Consider the following 24,926-nt stretch of genomic DNA (forward strand, 5'->3'; position numbering starts at 1 on the left):
ACTTTTTTCTAAAACAACAACAACAATAACAACAACATCATCATCATCAATAATAATAATAATAATAGCCCCGGTGTGATTGAGCACACTTTTGATCCCTCACTTTATGCCTCAGGAGGCAGAGGCAGGTGGATCCCTGTGAGATGGAGTCAAGTGAGTTCCAGGACAGCCAGGTCTACAACAAAGAAACTCTTTGGGGGTTGGGGGGCAACCAAAAAAAAAAAAAAAAGAAAAGAAAAGAGTTGAAGGACAATCTGGGCTACAATGAGACAGGTGAGTGAGCCTAAGAATGAAATCTCTGGCTGTAACAGTCTGGTAACCTAATTTGATCCCTGGAACTCACAAAGTAAAATGAGAAAAGTTGCTCTCTGACCTCGACAGGGTTAGAAGCCACTTGCACCTTTCTCTGCCAATAGTAACACACTTTAAAAATAAATAAAACCCACCCCAGGAGCAGGGTGAGATGTCTCAGCAGATAAAGGTACTTGCTACACAGGACTTTCAACCCAGAGTTTGATCAGGAACCCACAGGGTGGAAGGAGGGAACAGAATATTAAAGGTTTGTCCTGACTTCCATTGAAAGAGCGGCGGCAACTCGCATAAACTTAACAATTTTAACGCCCCACCCTCTAGGCACAAAAAACAAAACCAACACACCGGAGGGGGGTGGCACAGTTTGTAAAACTCGTGCTAAGTACAAGGTTCTGGGTTTACTGCTCAAGAATACTTAATCTAACTTTTGTAGCAACTGTTTTTTTTTTTTTTATCATTTGACCTCTAAATATTTTTCTTCTTGAACAGTTTCCCTCCGAAAGTTTTCTTTCCTTTTTCTGGAGTCAGTCTGTTGTGTGTTGTTGTATAAACGTTTCCTTCATCGTTATAGTTGACTTATAACCTGAGACTATTGTGACTGCCTTGTGACTTGATTTCTCCAGTGTTTAGAGACAGCAGCTCACGACCATGCAATGCAGCCCGGGCCTTCTTCTTACGGAGATTACCAGCTCTCGTCCCCACGCCCGCCTAGGCGGTTCTGGAAGTTTCAAAAATAATCTTCAGCTTAGCTTGTATCTCGACATCTCACAGAGAGACCTCCCAAATTACTACACATCCAGAAAATCTACCCCAGCATTCAGATAGTGCTGGCAGTTAGAAATTTAAAACCCTGATTGGGGGCTTTGAGCTACTTCAAATCTCTCAAGACTCTCTGAGATGGCCTTAGGCGGTCTTTCTTTTTACATTCTAGTTTTCAGCTTGCACGCGGTCAATGAATCCTTTGGGATCGCTTTTCGGGGTGCGGAGACGCGCGTACAGCATTCAGCGTCCTCCCAGAGTCGACGGGTCTTGAGGCTATCTATGGACAACCCCCTCCACCTCCCCCCCCACCTCCCCCCACCTCCCCCCCCCCACCTCCCCCCCACCCCGTTCGCCTACCCCCTCCCCCCAGCTACTCCCCTCCCCCCCGGATCTCCGAAAGTTTGCGCCTGCGCTGTCGCTGTCATCTCCAGTACTCAGAGGCAGGTCCACACCCTCTGGTCCCGCCCCTCGTCCCCCTGGCCAATCCTGGGCTCCGTTCTGCGCTCGTCAGAATGGCGCCGTGGCGGCCCTGTGCCCGGATGTCCGCTGCCTGAGGCTCCGCCCCACCGCCGTCTTGCATCCTTCCGGCTCCGTCGTGGAAGGAGGACTGCGCCTCGTCTTCCTGAAGGTGGGGTTCGGGGAAGGCCAGCCCGCGGTCACGCCGGCTGTGGGAAGGGAAAGTGGGCTCCCCGGGCTACTGTTTCCGGGTGCTCGGGGCGTGGGCCGAGCGGGGATCGGACCGGGGATCAGGAGGGCTTCCGGAAGCGCCGTGGGCGCTCGGCAGGCGGGAGTTGAGGACCAGGCCGGCCTCGCGGTTGACTCGCTCAGCGGAGGCCCCACCGCGAGCGCGCCTGTGGGGGTTTCCATGGTGACAGTAAACAAGCCTCAACTGCCTCAGCTACAACTGCCAAGTCCCCGGGGTTCCACCCTCCTCTAGGTGCTCTGAGGGCCGGCGAGGTTCCGGATGTGAGTAGGAGCGTGGAGACGAGAAGCCCGAGGTGAGGGCCGCCAACGGGGTGTGCTGGCGACTGGGCCCATCGGGCGTTGGACCGCGGGCGTGGGATTCGGACTCCGGAAGAACGGGTCCGAGGTCGTAGCCGCACACCTCTAGCCGTGCGAAGGCGGCCCACTGAGCTTGGGACCGCGTGGCTGGTGTTTGGGGTCGGGATCCGAAGTTTAGAGCATTTCTGACAGGGATTGGGCCGCGTGGCTGAGGTGTGCCGTCAGGGAACGGGGACTGAAGTCTAGAGTTGAGTTCGGTAGGGGCGGGCCGCGGACTGAGGTGTGGGCCTCGGAGACCGCGTCTGAGGCGCACGCCTGGAGAAAGCGCGACTTTTCCTGAGGGCCGTACCCTAACCCCCGGGCGCTGCTCGCGCGCGGCTGTCTTGCCCGGATATTTGGGGGTGAGGGTGGAGCGTTTCTCACCCGCCGCGGGTCACGCTCTGTAGCCAGTCCCCGGGGAGGCCCGGGCGCTGGTTGCAGTTTTGAGAAAGGAAAGCGGGCGCTCACGTGGCCCGAGGCGCCTAAAGTTTCACAAGACTGGGCGGGACGACTCCGCCCACCTCCCACGCCCGGCCCGAGCCTGGGGCCTGGCTTCCTCCTCGTGGCCGGCTGGGAGTCTGGAGCACCCGTCTGCGTTGGCCCGGTCCCCTGGAGGTATCGCGTTTGCATTTGGGGGTGCAGAGTCCTTGCCTAGGGAGGTTAGTCCGCTGTTTGCTTCAGTTCCGTGTACTTTTTGCTGTGTTTGTGGAGTTTCATGTTTCTGGTGAAAGTTGAGGAGGGCCTGCTCAGCCTTCGCTCGGCGCGTGCTCTGCTGAGCGTTCCCGACACGGCGGGCCGCTGGCCCGAGGCATCCTCCTGATATCCGTGAGGCAGCCCCACGTGGCCTAAGACACCCACATAGCGACCTTGGCGGTTTTTTCTGCCCCTGCCAACCCTGGAACAAACAAGTGGGCCTCCTACCTGCTACAGTTAGTTGCATGCTGTAGCCTGCAACTGGCTGGTGAGTGATCAGGCGAGCCGAGTGCATGTAGCCGCCATGTGGAATCAGCCTCCCGAGCCTGGGCAGTTTTGTCTACGAAACTTTTGGGCTTTATTTTGGCCCGTCTCCCTTAATATTTGTGTGTAGTGGTGTGGAGGTAAGGGGACAACATGGAGAAACCGATTCTTCCAGCGATGGATCCTGGGGGTTGAATTGAGGGTCCCTATCGCACTGATCTATCTCTCACGCCGGGAGTTTTTAAATAATCAAAAATCCTCTAGTTGATCACGTTAAAGATAACCTTAAAATAGTTCATTTATTCGATGAGTCTTTTTTTCCTTCGTGCTTCGGGGTGGAGGTGAAAACGTGGTTCAGGTCTTCCATCTTTGTTCGGACCGAGCTCAGGTACCTAGGCCTGGCCATAAGTGCCATAAGCCACTGAACCCTGTGGAAGTACTTTTGGGTTGGGCTTAGGCCGGGTGGTAGGTAATGTAATGCATGCCTTTGCGCTCAGCGCTCGGAGGCAAACCTGATTTCGAGAACAGTCTATTCTATAGTCAAGTTCCGGGACAACCAGGTTACTCAAACCCCCTTGGTTCCCCTCAAAGATACTTGAGTTTCTAGTAAAAGTAAAAATATCGCAGATTTTCGGGTAGACAAAAAACAGTAAAAAGTGGAGTTTTTGGTACTAATTTCTAGACATTCTTTTACTTTTCTAAGTAAGTTTCTGTTTCCGGTGAAATGTTAAGACTGTTGTAGCTTGTCTTTTCCTGGAACTATGTACAACGGACTAGCCTAAGAACTCATTGCCTGCCTTTGCCTCTTGAATGTTGGAACTATTCTGCAACTTTAGAGGATTTTTAACAGTATTCCTGGGTTGAATTTTGATCTTTCTGCCTTTTCTGTCTACCTGATGTTGCGATTACAGGCACTAGAAAGTCTTATCTGTCTTCCCCCTTTTTTCTTTTTGAAATTCCAGATCTCTAGTCACTGAGGATGACCTTGAATTCCAGATAACCTAGCTCCACTAGATTGGATTACCAGACCACACCCCGTTAGTAGTTACTGGGTATGGCAGACAGGCACAATGTGTCAACTCCACCATGTCTGTACCATGCTCGATTTTTGGTAGTAATTTTTTTTAAAGATTTACGGTTTGAGTTGGAGGAAAGCCTGGGTACCCTGATTCTAAAAGTAAATGCAAAAGTGATTACTTTTTGTTTCTTGAGGTAGAGTCTCATATTGAGCTTTTGTTGATCCAAAACTCACTGTATGTATATATATATATATGTATGTTTGTGTGTGTGTATATATATGTATATATATAGGTTAGGCTGGCTTCAAACTCAAGTGTGATCCACCTGATTTGCTTCCACAGTGCTGTGGATTGCTGGGATTAAAGGCATGCACCACGAAGCACATCTACTAAATGGTACCTTTTAAGGGTTTTTATTTAAAGGTGGTGTTAAAAAAGTCTTAGATAAAACCTGACTAAGCGTGGGAGGTGCGCACCTTTAACCCCAGCACTGCAGCGGCAGAGCCAGGCGGGTCTCTTGAGTTCCTGGCTAAGCCTGGTCTACAGAGCAAGCCAAAGTTGTATAAAGCTCAAGGTGCAGATGAGAAAATGGAGGCTGGAAGAATCCACTTGCCAGGGTTACATTCAAAGCTGGGACTTAGGTTTAACAGGGCCAGCCTTCCTCTACTTTTCCTGTCTCTACTGTTTGTGTTGAGAGTTCTTACAAGGTTGATAGCAGAGGAAGAATTGAGCTCAGTTCACCATACTTTATTTCCCAGCAAAGTAAAGCTTATTGCTGGAGATTGTAACTAGGGACTTAAATGCTAGGCAGGTGCTCTCATTTTCCCTGTTTTAGATCTTTGTGTAACCCATGAGTGACTGAGGGTGGGCACATGCTACCAGTGACATGCAGAGTCGGAGGAGAACAGCTTTTGGCTCACTTTGCTACTAGTGGGTTCTGGAATAGAACTGAGGTCATCAGGCTTTGAGCAGGTGCCTGTCTCCTCCCTGTCATCTCTTTCACTTAGGAATTTTATTTATCTTTTGCTTTCGAGGCAGCCTCTCTGTTGTAGTCCTGTAGCTGGTTCTTTAGATCAGGTTGGCCTTAAAATCATCCTTCTGGCTCTCTGCCTCTTGAGTGCTGGGACTAAAGGATATACACTACCACTCTAGGCTCTTTTTCCCTGATTTTCCTACGATTCTCTATAGCCTTGGCTGTCTTAGAATTCTGTAGACCAGACTGTCCTTGAATTTAGAAGTTGGACCTCGGACTGCTCCTGCAAATGATGGGATTAAAGGTGGGTACAAATCAATTTAGCTCTTCAACGTCAATCAAAAAGTGGAGTATGGGGGTTGGGGATTTAGCTCAGTGGTAGAGCGATAAGGCCCTGGGTTCGGTCCCCAGCTCCAAAAAAAAAAAATGGAGTATGCTTTAGTCTTCACTTCTAAGATTTGAGTGCAGGAGTGAAACATGAAGGCTATGGGCCACCATGTGCAGCTTAAGTCAGTATCCAAACAGGGTTCTAAGTAAGTAGGCAGGTGTCTTTGTACTCCAAATTAAGCCACAGTCAGTGTTTTTTTTTTTTTTTTTTTAGATTTATTTATTTATTATATATAAGTACACTGTAGCTGTCTTCAGATACACCAGAAGAGGGCATCAGATCTCTTTACAGATGGTTGTGAGCCACCATGTGGTTGCTGGGAATTGAACTCATGACCTCTGGAAGAGCAGTCGGGTGCTCTTAACCGCTGAGCCATCTCTCCAGCCCCACACAGTCAGTGTTTTTAACTAACCAGCTTTAGTATTGGTTAATGTTTTTTAAAGTCATTTTGTCTACATACCAAGAGAGAAGCTTGTGTAGCTCAGGCTTGAACTCCAAGTAATCCTGTTAGGTTCTGGGATTCCAGTGTAAGTACAGTCTGGGTGTTGTGTGTAGTTCTTTCCTAATATACCTTCAACTTCACATTCTGCTTGTTAGCATATAGTTTACAGGGTCCTGCCTGAGTAAGGGACCAACATAGCATTGCTTAGGAAACATTGAAGAAAGGATCTTTTGTTAATGTGTAGTGGTTAATTTTTCCCTTTATAGAAAGACCTGGCCTTATTATGTAGCCCTAGCTTGCCAGTAACTCAGATTCACCTATGGTTGCCTCCTGAGTGGTAGGATTAGAGTAATAGTTAAACTTTTAAGGTATTGCTCCCCCTTGGTCATGATGTTAATTGCTTTTTATGTTGCTGGGTTTGACCTGGTTTTCTAGACTTTAAAAATCTGCTTTTCCAACTGAAATTATCATATGTAACTAATTTAATTTCGAAGATGGATAATCAGTTTCATTTGATTAAAAGATCCAAGTCTTGAAGGCTGTAGTTAACAGCATATAACAACAATACAGGATAGCTTTGGTTTAGGAGGTATCTCATTTCTGTCCATGGTCCTAAAACTTAAGAAGTGGAGGGGGGATTGGGGGACCTGGGACTGGAGTTTTAAGGTAAGCCTAGGCTATAAGGGATTCTTGAGCCCATTTTTTTTTAAGACTTAAATAATATATAAGTACACTGTAGTTATCTTCAGATGAACCAGAAGAGAGCATCAGATCTTACTACAGATAGTTGAGAATCACCATGTTGTTGCTGGGATTTGAACTCAGGACCTCTGGAAGAGCAGTCAGTGCTCTTAACCACTGAGCCATTTATCCAGCCCGAGCCAGTCTTTAAGAAAGCCAGGTGTAGGGGTTGGGGATTTAGCTCAGTGGTAGAGCGCAAGGCCCTGGGTTCGGTCCCCAGCTCCGAAAAAAAGAAAAAAAAAGCCAGGTGTGATAGTACACACCTTTAATCCTTGCACTTGGGAAAGCAGATGCCAGTTAATCTCTTGGGTGCAGAGGAAATGAAAAGTATCAAAATCGGGCGGCTTATCAGAAGTTTGTCTTCTGCTAGCTAGTTTTTTTAAGATGAAGGGAAAAAAGATGAAGGCATAACCTTGGTTGGTACATCCTACACTAGTCAAATCAAAATTGAGATCTCAGAAGGAGAAAAGACAAAAACTGGCAAGGTGGTAAGAGAACAGCTAAGGAAGGAGTTTTTTTTTTTTTTTTTTTTTTTCCCGGAGCTGGGGACCGAACCCAGGGCCTTGCGCTTGCTAGGCAAGCACTCTACCACTGAGCTAAATCCCCAACCCCAAGGAAGGAGATTTTAACATTTGATTCTGTGGTGTTTTCAGGATAATGAAAACAATGCAGGCATGTTTGTAAGACATTAAAAGTAGAGAAATTTAGAAAGTGTGTGTCTTTGAAATTTGATCTTTTGCAATTCCAGCATTTGCCAAGCATGGGTAGCACAAGGACTTAATCTAACATCACTTGTGAGTTAGAAACAAGTGGATCTCTGGGTTCCATGACAGTCTGGGCTACACAGAAACCTTGCCTCCAGAAACGGGGGTGGGGGAACCCCATTAGAATGAGGCATTAAGCAAAAAGATAACTGCAAGTTAAGTTCTGGGCCAGCCAGGCTTGCAGTAAAACCTTGTTTTATTGCCAGGTATGGTGGTACAGAAGCAGGACCTTCCCTTCTCTTTCCCCCCTTTGTCCCTGTATGTAGCCCCCTTTTTTCCCTTCCTCCACAGTACACCACTGGCGTGGGGGATAACAGGCTAGGAAGGCAAAGGCAGGCAGACTCTTGAGTTTGAAGCCTGCCTGGCCTACAAAACAAGTACCAGGGCAGCCAGAGCTACACAGAGAAACCAATCCTATCTTGAAAACAACCCCCCTCCCCGCCAAAAAAAAAGTTTATTTCCAGAAACTGCCATTTTCAAGTTTTTTACGTCTAATTTTGTAGAAGACCATTGTTCTTGTTCTTGGTATGAACTCAAAATTGGGTCAAAATTGAGTGGAGGTAGGAGTAGCTTGCCTAAAACCTCAATGTCCAGGACATCATAGTGAATCCAGAATCCAGAGTACTTTGGTAGAAGAATAAAAATTCAGGTACTGGAAATGGAAAGATAGCATAGCCCCGGAAGACGAACATTCGTTTCTCTTACCCAGAACCTGGGTTTGATCCTCAACATCCAAATATTTATAACTCCTCTCTTTTCAAGGAGATTGAGTTCCGCATGCATCAAGTAACACATGCAGCTCATACACCTACAGGTAAAATACTCAGATTTTAAGTATGAAATAAAAGGGGGCTGGAGAGATGGCACAGGTTAACATCCTGCTTCAATTCCCAGCACCCATAGAGTGACAACCATCAGTAGGAATGTATATACTATGGGTGTGCGTGGGTGCATGCATATAAAATATACGTGAAATAAAATTGTGAAATTTTAAAAAGGAAATGTTTAAATATTAGGAAGTTTTGATTCCATAATAGAGCATCTTTAAGTGCTGTGTTTTGTAATTTCCCCTTAAAATATTTATGGTGGTATTAGGCATTTGTTCCCTGAAACTGTGTGGTAAAGTATGGTAATTGTCCCTGCTAGATCCACTCTTATGTATTCTTAATGTTTCTTAGCTCTATTCTCATACATCTGTAATTGAGTTCCATCACAGCAGTGTATTTGTATAGTTTACAGTAGTTTTTTTGAGCTCCTGTAGCCAGTCACATGAGACCTTGTGAAGTGTTCTATGGTATCACCTAATCCTTTTCTGAGATGGTATGGAGGTCTGTTCAGAGACCTGGGGCCCAAGCCACAGGTAACCCGAGTTTACTTAGTTCTAGCCTTTGACCATTTTGGAAATGGTTACAGGGAAATGGGGCTCATGATCTGGGAGTATATTCTACCTTTTCAGTTGTAGTTTCTTTAGTTACTGTACTACTATGGGGGGAGAGGTACCAGCCAATCTAAATAATGGAATTTTTAAGTCAGTTGTCAGGTCTAGTAATACTTTTTCCATAAACATTTTAAGTGAACTTCATAGTTTGACTACATCTGCCTTATTTTCCATTGTTACTATAGATAATCTTAATTAAGACATACGAAGGTAGCAATAGGCCAGTTGGTGGTGTGTATGCCTACAATTTCATTTGGGATGGAGGCTGAAGGATAAGGATAAGGACTTTTTCAAGGTAAGTATTGGCTACATAACAAATTTGAGGGATAGTTTCAGTGTTATATTTTTTATAAATTTGTTCCTTTGGTTAACTTTAATGTAAGCCTAAAAGATCTATATTAGTATTTAGAACTTTTTAATAGTAGCACAGGCTTAGTGAAATGAACATTAGGGGAAACAGGTAAAGTAAGTTAAAAGTCTTTGTAGTTGAAAGGTGGGAAACAGCTTCATTTTTTTTTTTTTTTTTTTTTTGTAGGCTGTGACTTCCCTTTGGTAAATACTAGCATAGTGCTAGAGTAACACTGGAATGTTTGTTAGTAGCTTCTTGGCCTTTACTGTCTTAGAGTGGCTTAGAGTATTGGACTTGAAATGTAGTCCATCTTAGATCCATCTTTAAGAAACTAAGTGTAATATGTGTATGTTGGTGCATATCTTAATACCTTAAGATTTTTATTATAATTTCTAGGTGAGTTCATGACAGGAAGAAATGATTGAGTTCCTGAATTGAACCAAAAATAGCTAGTCTAGGGCTGAGAGTTGTCTCAGTGATTTTAGTGCTTGCCTAGCATGTACAAGGCCCCCCACTTCATTCCCTAGTACCAGAAAATAAAGCTAAAAAGATGGGTCTGCTTTGGTTGCATGCCTTATAGTGGGAGGCAGTCAGGACTAGCTCAAATACCTGTAAAGTTTGAGGTGAGTCTGGCTACATAGTATTTTTTCCTCCACTACATTTAAAAAAAAAGTTTGAGGCCCTGCAACCAGTTTATTTCAAAACCAAGACATCTATAAGGTTGTGCTTTAAATATAATGGCATCCTAGGCCTACTTAAAGTTCCTGAAGAGTAGACTGTCAGTGGTAGAAAAAGAAGTGTATCCCAAATTCTTTTATGCATTTAATAAAATATTAAAAGTGATGAAATGACAAACATTTGTAGAAAGTACTAGAATATCCTGGCCAAGAGTATACTTTAGTCTGTTAAATAAAAGTCTGAAAAATTGTTCAGAGAGAAGAAATAATAGCAATATGAAGAAAAGGAAAATGAATACTTCAGTTAATTTTTAAGCAATTGGTTTTTTTTTCTTTTTTCTATTTTTCGGAGCTGGGGACCGAACCCAGGGCCTTGCGTTTGCTAGGCAAGCGCTCTACCACTGAGCTAAATCCCCAGTCTTTAAGCAATTGGTTTTGTTTGTACATGGAATTCTGTCGCTTCTGTCTTATTTGGCTAAATGGTTTGTTTTTGTTTTTTTTTTGTTTTTTTGATATGAGCCCCACCTAGCCTTGGATTTGACAGATCTGACTGCCTTCTTAGGGCTGGGATAAATTGCCATGCCCTATCACATTTTTAGAACTATGATCAGCTCATTTGTCACCACTTTTTTTTTAAATGCACTTCTTAGTTAATAATTTTGTTTGACCGAACTCATCCCAGGAAGGCAGAACTATGCCAGTCTTTTCCATGTAAATTCTTGGCATCATTGCATGCATTTATTTTGTTTTTTTTGAGACAGGGTTTCAATACTAGTCTTGGATGATGAGGAAGAGAGAGAGAGTGAGAGTGTGTGTGTGTGTGTGTGTGTGTGTGTGTGAGAGAGAGAGAGAGAGAGAGAGAGAGAGAGAGAGAGAGAGAGAGATTTACCATTCTCTAGCTATCCCTCATAACTATTTCCCATCTTCAGGTGCTTTTTGTTGATTGCATTGTGACAGTCTCCATAGCTCAGGCTGGTTTTGAACCTATTGTGTAGTCTACCTGGGCCTTGACAACATCATTTCCTGAATCAGCCTTGTGAAAGCTGAGATGATAGATCTGTACTACTAGGGAGGTGGTGGTAAAGAATTGAGTTTTAAAACTAGCCTGTGCTACAAAACCATGGCTCAACAAACAGAACATCTACCAAGAGAAGTCAAATCATAACACATTAATGGCCCACATTGACTTTAGAATGAAAAATAACATACCATACTTTATAGCCTCATGCAGTTGTGCTCACCTCAGACTTTCATAACTCAGGCATATTGAACTCAATTTTCTGCTTCAGTCTCCACAGTGATATCACACCTTAAACTTTTAACTTTTTCCTTTTCTGTAAGTGCACAATAGAACAGAAACTGAAAAACAGTAGTGATACTTGCAAAGTGACAAACTACTTAAATTGAATAAGGTGGTATAGGGTAATACAGTGCACCAAGAGGTTTTCCTAAGCAGTTGAGACTTAGGTTTAGTACTCTTGGTAGAAACAACTCACATTTTTCTTTCTCGGCCATAGGGTCCTCACAGAGGGCCTTATACATATGAAAAAGTTGAACTATTCTAGCAGGCCTGAAAGTTTTCATTTAGTGCTGTTTTACCTTATGATATGAATTATCTACTTTTGATGACAGGATTTAGAATTAGGTGGATTTTAATACATGTAGTTCTTATGTCACCCCTGGCTGGCCTGGAACTCAGTATTCTGGGGACCATCTTAAATTGCTTATTGAGAACAGCATCTTGCTATGTTATGTAGCTTTGGATGTGTAGACCAGGCTGGGCACTGCCTCTGAGTGTTAGCCACCCTCAACCCCTATTTTCTTTCTCTGTGTGAGATCAGGTAGAAGTCAATTCTTGTGTTAGCTTCAGGAGTTGGTCAGACTTTGCCACAGTCATTTTCACCTAGAGGCTTGAGTTTCTGAGCTGCCTTTGGCACATCAGACAGGCACTGCTCGGTCACCATACTAGGCTTATTTGGTGGTAGGGTAGAACTTAGGGTTTGAATCATGTTAGGCCTACTAGGCCTACTACTTGGATACTTGAACTAACATACTCAAATTTGAATTTTTATAACAAGGCTTTGGGATTGGTAGATTTCTTTCTTTTTTTTTTTTTTCCCCGGAGCTGGGGACCGAACCCAGGGCCTTGCGCTTCCTAGGCAAGTGCTCTACCACTGAGCTAAATCCCCAACCCCTATTTATTTCTTATATATAAGTAACACTAGCTGTCTTCAGGCACACCAACACCAGAAGAAGCCATCAGATCTCATGACAGATGTTAGTGAGCCACCAAGTGATTGCTGGGATTTGAACTCAGGACCTCTGGAAGAGTAGTCAGTGCTCTTAACCACTGAGCCATGCCAAATTGGAGCATTCTTACAAAGGGCTATTTTGAACAAAGGAAGAAAATGAACTGCCATTTAGCTCCTGTTGGATTTCCAGTGTTGGATATTTTCCTACACTTGTAGACAAACCTTAGTATCTTACTATCTCACTTATTCTTTTTTTTTTTTTTTTTCAGAGCTGGGGACCGAACCCAGGGCCTTGCGCTTGCTAGGCAAGCGCTCTACCACTGAGCCAAATCCCCAACCCCTTACTATCTCACTTATAACTGTTTTAGAATTTGTCTGTTGAAAACCAACTCCTTATTAGTTAATACCATCCTGTGTGTAGCAATGTATGAAATGTACCTACAGAAGCCAGAAGAGCTGCCTGACTTGTGTTTAAGAGCTACATTCCATTCAGCCTTCTGGAAGAACAAGAAGGTGTGCATATGGTTTTCTTTGAAACCCCCGCCCCCCTTCTCTGGCTCTCCTCCTTCTCCTCTTTAAAAAAGTTCTTTTTCCCCAGCTTCCCAAACGTTGAGGTAATAGGTATCTGCAGTGCCTCCATTGACAGCTCCAATTCCTTTATTTTGGAACACCCAAGATAGTACAAATAGAAATTTGAGGTCTGTTCATTTGGGTCCAGAGGGTGGGAGGGAAGTAGCTGAGCTGGTCTGGAGTCTTATGTGCAGCATCCCATTCAAGAGGCTGGAGTTAGGAAGATTGCAAAAGTTCAAAAGCAAAATTGGGAGTTCAAGTTCAGCTTAAACTCCATATTGAAGTGGAGGTGTCTCTACATGAGCCTCTGTCTCAAAAAATCGATCAAACATGGCCCAGACATTGGCAGTTTTTGCTTTTTTTCAAGTCCCTTGATGGTTATCTATACCAGAAAGATTAGCTCATTTCTCATATTTTGTCCCTTTAGTCCTAAACAGTATTTCTATAAAATTTTACTCAAAAAAAAGTTAGAGGTTATTTTTTTTAAAGTCTTAAGCATTTGCAGCTTATCACCAGCTTTAGTCAATAGTGGGCCATTTTGTTTCATGTTTCTCTCCAGGTTTTGCAAAAAAAAAAAAACTTAGTTACAACATATTTTAAAGTATTTGTATAGTAGTGCTTGCCGGGGTTTCCTCTACAGGTGCTTAGGTCAGAGAACAACTTTTGCCCTTTCTCTTCTGTGGGTCTGTGGATGGTTCTCCACTCAGGTGTCAAACAAGCTAGGTGACTAGTGCCTTGCCCCATTTTTTCTGGGCCCTCAAAAAAAAATGAGAAGTGACTGGATTATTTCAGAGGCCAATTGCTTTGAATTAAGATTTGTGGTTGCCTGTTGGGTGTAGATTTTATAAGGTTCATTTTTTAAAATATTTATTTAACGTATATGAGTACATTGTAGCTGTCTTGAGATACACCAGAATCTGTTAGAAATGGTTGTGAGCCACCGCGTGGTTGCTGGGAATTGAACTCAGTGCTCTAAACTGCTGAGCCATCTCTCCAGCCCCTATAAGGTTCATTTTTATACATATGGGCCAACTTAGGTTTAAAAGTCAAGCACTCCTTCCACTACGGCGATACTAGGGATCCAAACCTAGTCAGCCTCTAGGGCTCTGAGGGAACTCGAGTAGTCCCGGCAGGTCTCGAAATCAGCTTGGCTCTGCCTCCAGAGTGATGGTATTAAAAAAATGTATGTACCATACCGGTCATTAGTTTATGTAAAAAAATTTGAGACAAGGCTAAATGATGGGATTAAAGGCGTGCCGCCACCAAGTCGAGTCGGGAGTTTTTAAAAGTTAGGTTATCGTGGAGTCGGCGGGCAAATGAAAAAAGTGTAGAGTGTCTGCAGGTTTCCATTCTGTACTCCGAGTTGATTTGGTTTTACTTGGCTGAGTCTGTCAACGCTTCGTTACATTCGCCTTTCCAACTGTAGCGGGTAGTCTGTACTTTGCTCAGGTGGCTCCTTTACCCAGAACTCAGCGAGGAGTCTTCCCCTTTCCTTTCCCTCCTTCCCCCACTTCCGGCGCCGGCCAAACCCACCGTTCGCGGGCCACACCTGCAGGCACGCTTTTCTCATTGGTGACATATTGGCGGGCCCGGCAGGGCACTTCCTCCTCTACACCCCGTGACCCGAGTCCGACTGCCGCTGTAGATCACGCGGCTGCTGCTTCCCGGACTCCGGACTCGAACGCCCGTCTCGGCGTGGTGAGCCCCGCTTCCCGCCCGAGCCCCAGGTTACCGGCTGCGTACTTGACCTGCTCACCTTAGAAGTTTCCCTCTTCGAGCTTTTCCACGCTTCGGCCTGCGCGAGTTCTTACTCCAGCCCTCTTCCCCGCCCTCTGGATCTTCCCCTCCCCCACCCTCCGAGGCTCAGGAGCCTCCCTTCCCCCCGCCCCCGCCCGGAAGCTCCCGCCCGAGCCCGCGCAAGCCCCGGGGCGGACCTTCCTGCCCGGCCGGCGCTCGCTGCGCGGCGCGGTCGACTACCGGGCGAAGGCCGCGGAGCAGCGTCACCTTGCCCTCCGCCCTGCTTCCCGCCAAAACGCTCGTCTCAAGGGGCTCCGCTTCCGCAAAAGCGTTTCCCCTGGTCATTTGAACTTCCATTTCAGGTTGAGAACAAAAAGAAGATGCACCTGGACTTTCCCCGGAGCCCTCTGCGTTTTTAAGGCGTCGGGTGGAGTTGGGGTTCGTAAGCCGCGTTCGTTATTGAAAATAGAAGTCACTTCTACCTTCCTCCCGTGGTAAGTTTCAGAGCAGAAAAAGGCAGCAGCTTTGAAGCCGCGGCTCTCCTGGTCTTAAGAGTAGAACTTTCTGAGTAAGAAAACCTGCCTGGATGCGCTCCCGGCGTTCCGGAGGTTAAAACTCATTTACAAAATGGAGGGAGGATGAGGGCGGGCTCCCAATGAAAACTCCGGCGACTTCCTGGAACACAAAGATGCATAGAGGAGGGTGCAGCAAGGCTCCCACCAAGCGGGCCTGAACAAAAGAACTAGGTGGGTGGCGCTTGAGCCGCCCTGTTTGTTCAGCCGATAAACTTAACTAGTCCAGGATTCAGAGGGCGCACCTCTTTTATCTTACCTGGATCTACCTGAAGGCAGTGAAAATCCAGTTTAACCAGTATCACTGACTGGGTAGCTTGTTAGAAAAAAGTCTCAGCCTGTTTGTTTATTTTAATAGTGCATTTTCTTTAGTGTTTAACTTGTGGAAATGTAGGCCTAGCCTGGCTATAGTATAGGAGTCAGTCGCCCAAAATGATGCAAATGGTTTCAGTAGCGTGTCTTGCAATTAAAATCAAATGTCTGGGTGTTCTAACAGTACTTACAAAGACCCGCCATGCCATCTTCTCTTTTACTGGGCATGTCTCCACAGTTCACATGTTCACGGGTCTTGTGCCAGTGGCTTAATGTAGGTCTAGCTGCTAGCTGCATGCAGTATAGTGTCTCCAGGGAGGCCCACAGGTATTGTCTACCACACTAGAAGTAAAAGGTTGGAAAAAGGGGATCGAGTCATTAGAATTTCATGGACAGGAATATGGTTGAAACTCATTAAAGTGAAGCCCTGTTTCAGGGTCTTTGAAACTATTTTCAAAATGGGTTTTTAGCACCGACACCCCAATATCTTGCATAATTTTGGAAAATGAGACAATGCAACTGCAGTTACCCCTATTTTAAGACAACAGGCAGAATAGCCTACCACATTTCCAAAACGAAGAATGCAGCATAATTTGTCATAGGATTCAACCCCTTTCCTCACCATTTGGGAGAAGCTTTGTCACATAGGTTATGATAAAGCAAAAGGCATTGGAGACCCTTCCCCACCTCCAGCATGGAGAAGATAAATAACAGGAGTGTTTTTTCATTTCCAGAGGAAATTCATGCTGGCCTGGATGCCTATGCTACTGAAAGGGTTGGAAGTCTTGGCATAAAGTGCCCACTAGATCCCTGCTCTATTTAAATTTTAAGTTTCTCCTACATTTAAACTAAGCTTAAATTAGTTCTGCTAAGTTGTTTGCTGATGTCCTCTACCCATGAAAAGATGAAATATAAATAACCAGGAAACCTAAATATGTTGGTCCTAGGGCTACAATGTATTTCTGGATTTGAGAAAGAAACTTAGCTTGCTCTGAGCCTAGCTCCCAGGAGGTCCCCTTCTGTACGATGATGAATGGAATCTGAGGCCACGAGACCAATCTTGGGTTTTGTGTTTGTTTTTATTTTTTAAGGAAAACTTGTTATCTTCCATTCTGTGTTTCCTACAGAAGGCATCTGTGGTGGTTCTTTAAGGTAAGCTACTAAAAGATACATTTAACTGTAAGACGATTAATTTGTTAAGCAAAGTTTAGTTTTCTTTGAAGAACTGTCAGTTTTAAATGCTTGGTGAGTTTACAGTTAAGTCAAACTAAAGAACTATGAACTTCTTGGGGGGGTGAGTAAAAGCAAGCTGTAGGTGTTGGTTGACATGTTACAGAAAAGAATGCTTTCTTCCCCTGTTGCTGAAACTGCTTATAAAGTACTTGTTCCTTATGCTTCTTACATGTTTTTAGCTTTGACTAAGCTGCTATACTCTGAAGGAAGGTGTTGACCCTAGGTGGACAGTAAATCCCTAGCTAATCCTTGACCTGCTGTGGTCTGTTCCCTCTGCTAAGGATGAAGTATTGGACAACAAAATTGTCCTAAGTAGGGTCCCAGTGTAGTTTTGAAGACCTTTTAAAACTACAGAGAAGGTTGTTATGAAAGTAGAAAGTCAGACTTATTGTGGGACGTGAGAAGATGTTATTGGAATGGTAGTTGCGCTTAGATAACCCAGAGGATTATCAAGGTTTAGCTGGACAAGGTTGGGCAGAGGATATTTGGGTGGAGAATTATTTGATGTGTCAAATCCTCCAGGGAACAGTGGGGAAATTAAAGGAACTAAGGAGTAAAAAAGAATGATGGATATAGATTAAGAATGTCTGTAGGATCCAAGGATTCTTTTAGTTCAGTCTCTGTTCTAATAACCAATGGGAAATAGGGCTTAGAAGTGGGGCATTGACATAATTGGGTTACAGTTGTTAGATAAATCTTAAGATTGTGATAGAGTAGCAGGGAGTGTAAGTGTTTTCATTAGAGTTAAGAGACGCTAGGAATATAGGAGTCAGGAATTTTGAACGAGGCCCTGTGGCAACACAAGGCTGCAATTCCATCTACCAGGAGGTGGTGAGGCAAAAGGTCTTAAGTTTATTATTATGGTCAGCCTAAGCAACTAGACACACAGTTGAATCATTTAAAAGTGGCTCAGAGGATTTATGGCTCAGTAGAGGAGTATTTTGTTTGCCTGGGGGAGTTTATTTGCTAAGGGAAGTTTTCTGATAACATTTAAGGTGAGCTAGTCTAGGCTTTAATTTTGATAGGGTCCTGCCTGCACACATCAAGTGCATATTTTGCTTAAGGTGGGTTCAGTTTGTGATGGGTTTATTGGAATGTAAAATTTTTATAAGATCATTTGTATAATTGATCAAATATAGGGTTAAGGCACGCTGAACCACCACATGTATCACTGCACAGGAATATCAAGGAAGAGACAGTTCTAGGTTAGCCCGTGATGGATATGAAGATTCTAGAAAAAATGTCTCAAGTAAAAAGGATGAGTGCTGGGATCCTGTGTGGGTGAGAATGGGATGTTCATGTGAGATTGTTGGATCAATTAGTTTTTTTGTAGATTCAGGTGAAACGAGGTATAGAAGTTGAGACTGCCATGTTCATTTGTGGTGGTAGGGTTGTGTGTTGAAAGGCCTTCAAAGATTGAGTCCAGCTACATTTGTGGGGGAGCTGATTGGAACACCTAAAGAGGATTTCCAGGAAGGAATGGTTAAATTCCAACTTTAGTAAGAACAGTGAGCAGAAGAAACAATAGAGGGGTCTTTAAGATTCTGCATTTAAAAAGGGGGAAATCAGTAAGTAACTAGAGGCAAAACTGGCCAAAGGTCTTTTTAAACAATGACTGGTTAGTACTACTCACATTCAGTGCGAAGAGACTGGTTAGAGTATAGAGGATTTTCTCTAAATTGGGTCCCTAAGTAGAGTTGTAAACTCTTGTGAAAGACAGGTCCTTGTTTATAAGTTCATAAAACTTAAAGACTTTGTGGCTTTGCTTTGGGAAATTCCTGGTCCCTTTGGAAGTAGAGAACAACTTGAAGCTGCCCAGGCACTTGAAGGGACAGCTCAAGAATATTGTGGATTTGATAGTTTATACAAGCTTTCTCTTTGGGGTTTGGAGAAGGGGGTGCTTTGTCTTGAGATATCTAGGGCAGTGTAGATTAGATTGGCAGAAACTGGCCTTGGAGCTACTTGTCCTGATTCTTCCCGGATGCTGGGACTGTAGGCCTCATACTCTTTCTTACACACCCACCCTCCCCACTCCCCAGCAGACTTTCACTAAGTTATGCCATCTCAAATTGAACTTACTGGCTTTGAACTTAACTTGCCTCCAGAGTATCTGAGGCAATAAGGCACCACCAGTTCAAACTAGGTAGTATTTAAGGCCTGATAGTAACCTGAGAGCCAGCATTCACTACACAGTGGTAGATAGATTATGGAAGGTGGGTTGAGGAGTGCTCCTGCCCTCTAGTGGGTCGAGTCTAGGGTTGCAGCAATAAGCAGGGCATAGGTCAACCTTCAGAAACAAATGGACTGGTTCAAAATGTCTGAAGTCACCTGAATGAGAACTAAAGACCGCCTCTCTGGTACAGTAGAACTACTCCCTACAGCCAAGGGTCTGTTCAGTAGAATCAACCTAGCTGTACATTAAAAAACTGCATATAGGTTGTTGATTGGAAGAGGCTAAAATGATAGAAAGTTTGAGGTGGGTTATATGGAATGAAGAGGGAGGAAAAGGCTGAAGGACAAAGGCTATTAGAAAAACAGGATACACTTAGGGTTTGCACAGTGAGATTTTTTTTACCTAGATATTTGTAAACTATTGGTAGCAATGTCTAGGGAGTTCAACAGCAAATAGATGTTTAGATCTCCCAACAGGTGGTTGCTTCTAAAATCTGGAACCAGAACCCATTTTTCCATAAAAGTGTGACCAAAAATGGGATCTCTGATGACAGGACAGACTTGAAAATGGAGCTGTACATACCCCTATCTGACACTGGCAACATAATCATCAGCCCATTACTCCAGCAGGCACACATGTGCTCTGATTCTTAGTGAGCAAGGAGAAGTACTAGAACTTTTTTATAGCAACACCACATGAGATTAGTTATTTTTGCTGTAGTGGACTTCAGGTAAAAAAAAGCTTAGAATTGGGCAACTTCCAAGTGCCTGCAACTTACAGTTCAATTTACATGTTTGTTTCTATATAGTTACGCATATTAAAACGCATATTAAAGACTACAGGCTATTCCCCACTCATCTCTTAGAACTTGCACTATATTTTTATCTTCAGGCCACAGGCAATGCAGATTTTTTTTTAATGTAAAATATTCACAAGCCAGTTTAGTGCCATTAGAGCCATTACACTGTTGTTGGGACACAGGTAAGTAGTTTTGTCAGTAGAGCAGATTAGGGTTAAAATGATAGCATGTTTCCTTTTCAAATACTCTTACATATTTAAGAGTAAAGTTTTTCCTAAACTTTAAAAATAAAGTCTGAGGTTCCTGTTGGTTTAATTAGGTAGCCAGAACAGACCATGAACTCCACATCCTGGAATTTTACGTGTTGGTTACAAGTGTGTACTGCCTTCCCTGGCTCATGCTGTCTGTCTAGTCTTAAATGTTTTGAGACAGGGTATGGCTCTATAGCTCTGCCTGGCCTGGGACTAGTTATATACTTGCCTCTTTATTTCCTGAGTACTGGACTAAAGGTGTGTGCTACCACCCTCCGAGCCTGGCTCTTACATTTTTTTAAATGTGGTTTTTTTTTTTGTTTTTTTTTTTTGTTTTTATTTATAAGTATAGTGAGTGTGCTTGTGGAGGACAGGGGAAGAATTAAAGCTCTCCACTATGGGCCTTAGGGGGTCAAAGAAACTTGGGGATTGAGATTTGGTGACAAGGGATCTTATTTACCCACTCTTCTTGTCTTGCTATCCCCTAGTTTAATTTTTGAGAGAGTCCCATGTAGGCCTCTAATTTGTTGAAGAGAGCTGGAACTATTTACCTAGTCGTCCCCCCCCCCCCATACCTGTCAAATATCCATGCTTTAAAGGTCTTGATTATTTTGGCCTTTTGTGGTAATAGGTCTTCGTTTTGATGCTGAGTCAAACCTGGCCTATATTAGGCAAGGGCTTTGCCACAGAACTATAACCCACCCTGCCTGGTCTTTTTCTGTCTTTTTGCTTTAGCACTACATTTCTTTAAAAGGCCACCAGGTGGCTTTTTTGACTGTCTGGGATTTTGTTTGTTGTGATTTAGGCCTGGTGTGGAAGTCCACCTTGGGAGTTTACTTTTTAAAGATGGGGGGGGGGGTTCAGGCCAATCAGGTCCACTTAAGAGTGGAGCTTTGCTGCTAGCTGCCTCCTTTAGAGGGGGAATCTCATTTGTAAACTAGACTGGCTTGGAACTCACAGAAAACAGTACCTGTCTGAAAAAAGGAGTATGACTATAACTAGCACATTTGTAATGTTTTATTTTTACTCATTTTCTGTCTGTGAAATGGGAAACAATTTAATGAATATTTTTACTGTGCATTAAATGAATATTGTATAAAGTAGGCTTTTTTTCTTTCTTTCAGCTACAAAAAATTGCCCAAGCTTGTGTGACATCAACCCTGTCAAGTGTCCATGATGCTGGGCCCTGAGGGAGGTGAAGGCTATGTGGTCAAACTCCGTGGCCTACCCTGGTCCTGCTCAATTGAGGACGTACAAAACTTCCTCTCCGACTGCACAATTCATGATGGGGTCGCAGGTGTTCATTTCATTTATACTAGAGAAGGCAGGCAGAGTGGTGAGGCTTTTGTTGAACTTGAGTCAGAAGATGATGTAAAATTGGCTCTGAAAAAAGACAGGGAAAGCATGGGACACCGGTATATTGAGGTGTTCAAGTCACACAGAACCGAGATGGATTGGGTGTTGAAGCACAGTGGTCCAAACAGCGCCGACAGTGCCAATGATGGCTTTGTGAGGCTTCGGGGACTCCCGTTTGGATGCACAAAGGAAGAAATCGTTCAGTTCTTCTCAGGGTTGGAAATTGTGCCAAACGGGATCACACTACCTGTGGACCCGGAAGGCAAGATTACAGGGGAGGCCTTCGTTCAGTTTGCCTCACAAGAGTTAGCCGAGAAAGCTTTAGGGAAGCACAAGGAGAGAATAGGGCACAGGTATATTGAAGTGTTCAAGAGCAGTCAGGAGGAAGTTAGGTCATACTCAGATCCACCTCTGAAGTTTATGTCTGTGCAGAGGCCTGGGCCTTATGACAGGCCTGGCACAGCCCGGAGGTACATTGGCATTGTGAAACAGGCAGGCCTGGATAGGATGAGGTCTGGTGCCTATAGTGCAGGCTATGGGGGCTATGAAGAATACAGTGGCCTCAGTGATGGCTATGGCTTCACCACTGACCTGTTTGGGAGAGACCTCAGCTATTGTCTCTCAGGAATGTATGATCACAGATACGGAGACAGCGAGTTCACAGTGCAGAGCACCACCGGCCACTGCGTCCACATGAGAGGGCTGCCCTACAAAGCAACGGAGAACGACATTTACAACTTCTTCTCTCCACTCAACCCTGTGAGAGTTCATATTGAGATTGGTCCTGATGGAAGAGTGACCGGAGAAGCTGATGTTGAGTTTGCTACTCATGAAGAAGCAGTGGCAGCTATGTCCAAGGACAGGGCCAACATGCAGCACAGATACATAGAACTCTTCCTGAATTCAACAACAGGAGCTAGCAATGGGGCTTATAGCAGCCAGGTGATGCAGGGCATGGGTGTGTCAGCTGCCCAGGCAACTTACAGTGGCCTGGAGAGCCAGTCAGTGAGTGGCTGTTACGGGGCCGGCTACAGCGGTCAGAACAGCATGGGTGGATATGATTAGTATTGTAGGAACATTTGGGTTATTTCAATCAGAAAATTTCACAGGCAGCCAATAAACAGTCAAGAGCAGTTTATAACTCTAGAGGAAGCTGGGGGACCCACTTTGCACCATGAGTTTGTGAAATCTGGATTAAAAAATTACCTCTTCAGTGTTTCTCATGCAAACTTTTCTTCTAGCATGTAATATTGAGTAAACTAAAAACTATTTTCTTCCGCTTTTCTCAATTAACATTTTTGGTAGTATACTTAAGAGTGATGTTATCTGAGTTAAGTAGTTTAAGTATGTTGAGTGGATCTTTCAGCACACCACAGTGAACACACTGGGGGCATGTACTTTTCTGGAGAACTCAAGGTGCTAGATCCCTGATGCAAAGAGAAGCATTTCTCATGTTCATTCTAGTTTATATTTTCATTTAAAATCTTTAGGTTAAGTTTAAGCTTTTTAAAAGTTAGTTTTGAGAATTGAGACACAATACTAATACTGTAGGAATTGGTGAGGCCTTGACTTAAAGCTTTCTTTGTACTGTGATTTCCTTTTGGGTGTATTTTGCTAAGTGAAACTTGTTAAATTTTTTGTTAACTAAATTTTTTTCTTAAAATAAAGACTTTTTCACAATGACTGGCACAGCTTATCTACTCAGCAAAAGGTAGCAACCTGGGTGGAAGAGAAAGACTTGTTAACGTCATCTTCCAAAGGGGACTTGAAAGTAGTGGTAGCTGGGTGGTGTCTCAGGAAGATTGGGAAGCTGAAGATGACATGAGCTCAAGGTGGTCATCTTGGTCTCCATAGTTCTAGGCCCGGCATTTATGGCTTTTAAAATAAGTGGTATATGCCTTGTTCCAGACATTGACCACAAACAGTCCACCATAGACAAGGAAGCTCAGTCCTTTTCTTATATATAGTACACTGTAAACTATTGAAAAACTGCGCATTTTTTTTCTTGCATGTATAGAAGGATGCTGTGTGTACAGCTTTGTGTCTCTAGATGGTGACCAGAAGAGGGCATTGGGTTCGCCAGTAACTGGAGTGCCATGGTTACTGGGAACCCTACTTGAGTCATGAGGGGTCTCATACTTTACTTTTCTGATCGAGTGGGCATTGCATCCATGTGGATGTTTCTTTTTGAGAAGTGCTATTAAATATGGAGCCAACTGTAGCTCCTGTATGTTTCTACTTGGAGCTTATGCATGGCAGTTATTAATAAGGTGCAGAAGGTTGTTCTGGATGTGTTCAAAGGACTGAACTTGGCAACAAGTACCTGTGCCTCCTGACAGTTTCTTCAACTCAGCAAGTGTCCAAAGTGTGAACCCTAATACCATTCCCTCAGGCTTCAGTACTAATAAAGACTTGGTCCACATTTTCAGAATTTTCACTGATTGCTTCACCCCAGAGCTAGGACGAACTATTGTGGCTAGTGGTAGAAAGAGACCCTGGCACACAGGAAGTGGGAAAAGGTGAAGGGAAGGGTGGGACAGTAAGGAAGGTATAAACTTCTCCAATATACCAGTTAAAGCTAGGTCCCACTTGCGGAAGGTTGCACTTTGAAATGGTTCCACCAGCTACTGAACTCAAGATCTCTTGGTGGACTCAGACCACTTAAACTGCTCAGGGTGCACTAGATTGGTGGTGTGCTGACTGGATTTACATAGGAATGAGGGACTGCCTATGACCCAACCTGTGTAGTAGAGGCTGGACAAACTCAGGTCTCATATCAGGAAAGTCCAGTAGCAGAGAGGAGTTGGTTAGTGTAAAGCTAATCTGACTTCCTGTCTAAATCTATTCAAATAGCCCTGGTCATCCATTCATTGCCTATAGTTAACTCTTGTTAAGAAACCAAGGAGCTTAGTAATTGTATATCACAGCATTTAAGCATCAAAACCTGTTTCAGCACAGTGGACATTTTATAAGACAGAGGTAAAAATACTGCATGTTGTGCTGGGCATGTATCTGCTGGAGACTGGCTTATGTAAGGCCTCGTGTTCATTCCTAGCACTGAAGGAAAAACTGGTCTTTAAGAATTTAAATTTCTGCTAGCATACTTAAAACTGGCTTTACACTTGAAAGATTGCCTTCTAGTTACTTGAAGGCCCACAAGGGTTCCCAGCCAGTGCTAACTTCAAACTCTGGCCTGATTTTGAACTCTTGATCTTTCTACTTCTACCTCCCAAGTGTTGACTATTTGGTTTTTTTGTTTTTGTTTTTGCTGTTTGCATGTGAGTGCAGGCACACATGTGCCATGGTAAGTGGAGATAAAAGAACAACTCAAGTTCTGGCTCTCTACCTTGTTGAGGCAGATTTCTGCACTGTGCCTAGCTGGCCCTTGAGCTTTCAACCATTCCATCTCCACCTTTCATCCCTGTAGATTGGTTCCTAAGATCAAACTCTGGTCTTCAGGCTTGTTGGGCCAGGGCTATTACCTACTGAGCCATTTCTCTGGCTCTGTTTGACATTTTAGCTTTATCTGTGGTCAATAGGTTTTTGTTTTCAGTTTTTAGACACTTGTCTCACTTTGTATCCCTGGCTGTCCTGTAATTTTGCAAACCAGGCTGGCCTTGAACTCTCATCTGCTGCTTAAGTGCATGGAATTTTGTATCACCATGCCTGGCCAAGTGAGGTTTTGGTTTTGTTTTTATTTGAAAATATCTTCGAAGAAAGTTTCTTTAGCTCCTAACATCTTTTAGTGCTTTGCTTGCCTTTGTTGTTTCTGACACAAGGTTTCAACTGTAACCCAGGCAAGCCTGGG

At 44.0% G+C, this 24,926-nt stretch overlaps 1 protein-coding gene across 7 annotated transcripts; it reads left to right on the forward strand.

Moving 5' to 3' along the window:
- The first annotated feature begins 1,650 nt into the window (after positions 1-1,650).
- On the forward strand, positions 1,651-22,801 carry Hnrnpf (heterogeneous nuclear ribonucleoprotein F). Of its 7 annotated transcripts, none has more exons than XM_087659161.1 (4): positions 1,651-2,072; positions 14,785-14,916; positions 16,398-16,458; positions 20,887-22,801. In XM_087659161.1, the coding sequence occupies exon 4, from the start codon at positions 20,936-20,938 to the stop codon at positions 22,181-22,183; it is 1,248 nt and encodes a 415-aa protein (XP_087515287.1). In that variant the 5' UTR covers positions 1,651-2,072; positions 14,785-14,916; positions 16,398-16,458; positions 20,887-20,935; the 3' UTR covers positions 22,184-22,801. The 7 variants fall into 7 exon arrangements, with proteins under 7 accessions (XP_087515287.1, NP_001032364.1, XP_087515288.1 ...); NM_001037287.1 differs by having other exon boundaries at positions 1,666-1,702; XM_087659162.1 differs by lacking the exon at positions 1,651-2,072 and adding an exon at positions 2,672-2,774.
- Positions 22,802-24,926: the final 2,125 nt, after the last annotated feature.

This window comes from Rattus norvegicus, chromosome 4 (assembly GCF_021556685.1).
Source record: "Rattus norvegicus strain SHRSP/BbbUtx chromosome 4, alternate assembly SHRSP_T2T, whole genome shotgun sequence".
NCBI classification, from domain to species: Eukaryota; Metazoa; Chordata; class Mammalia; order Rodentia; family Muridae; genus Rattus; species Rattus norvegicus.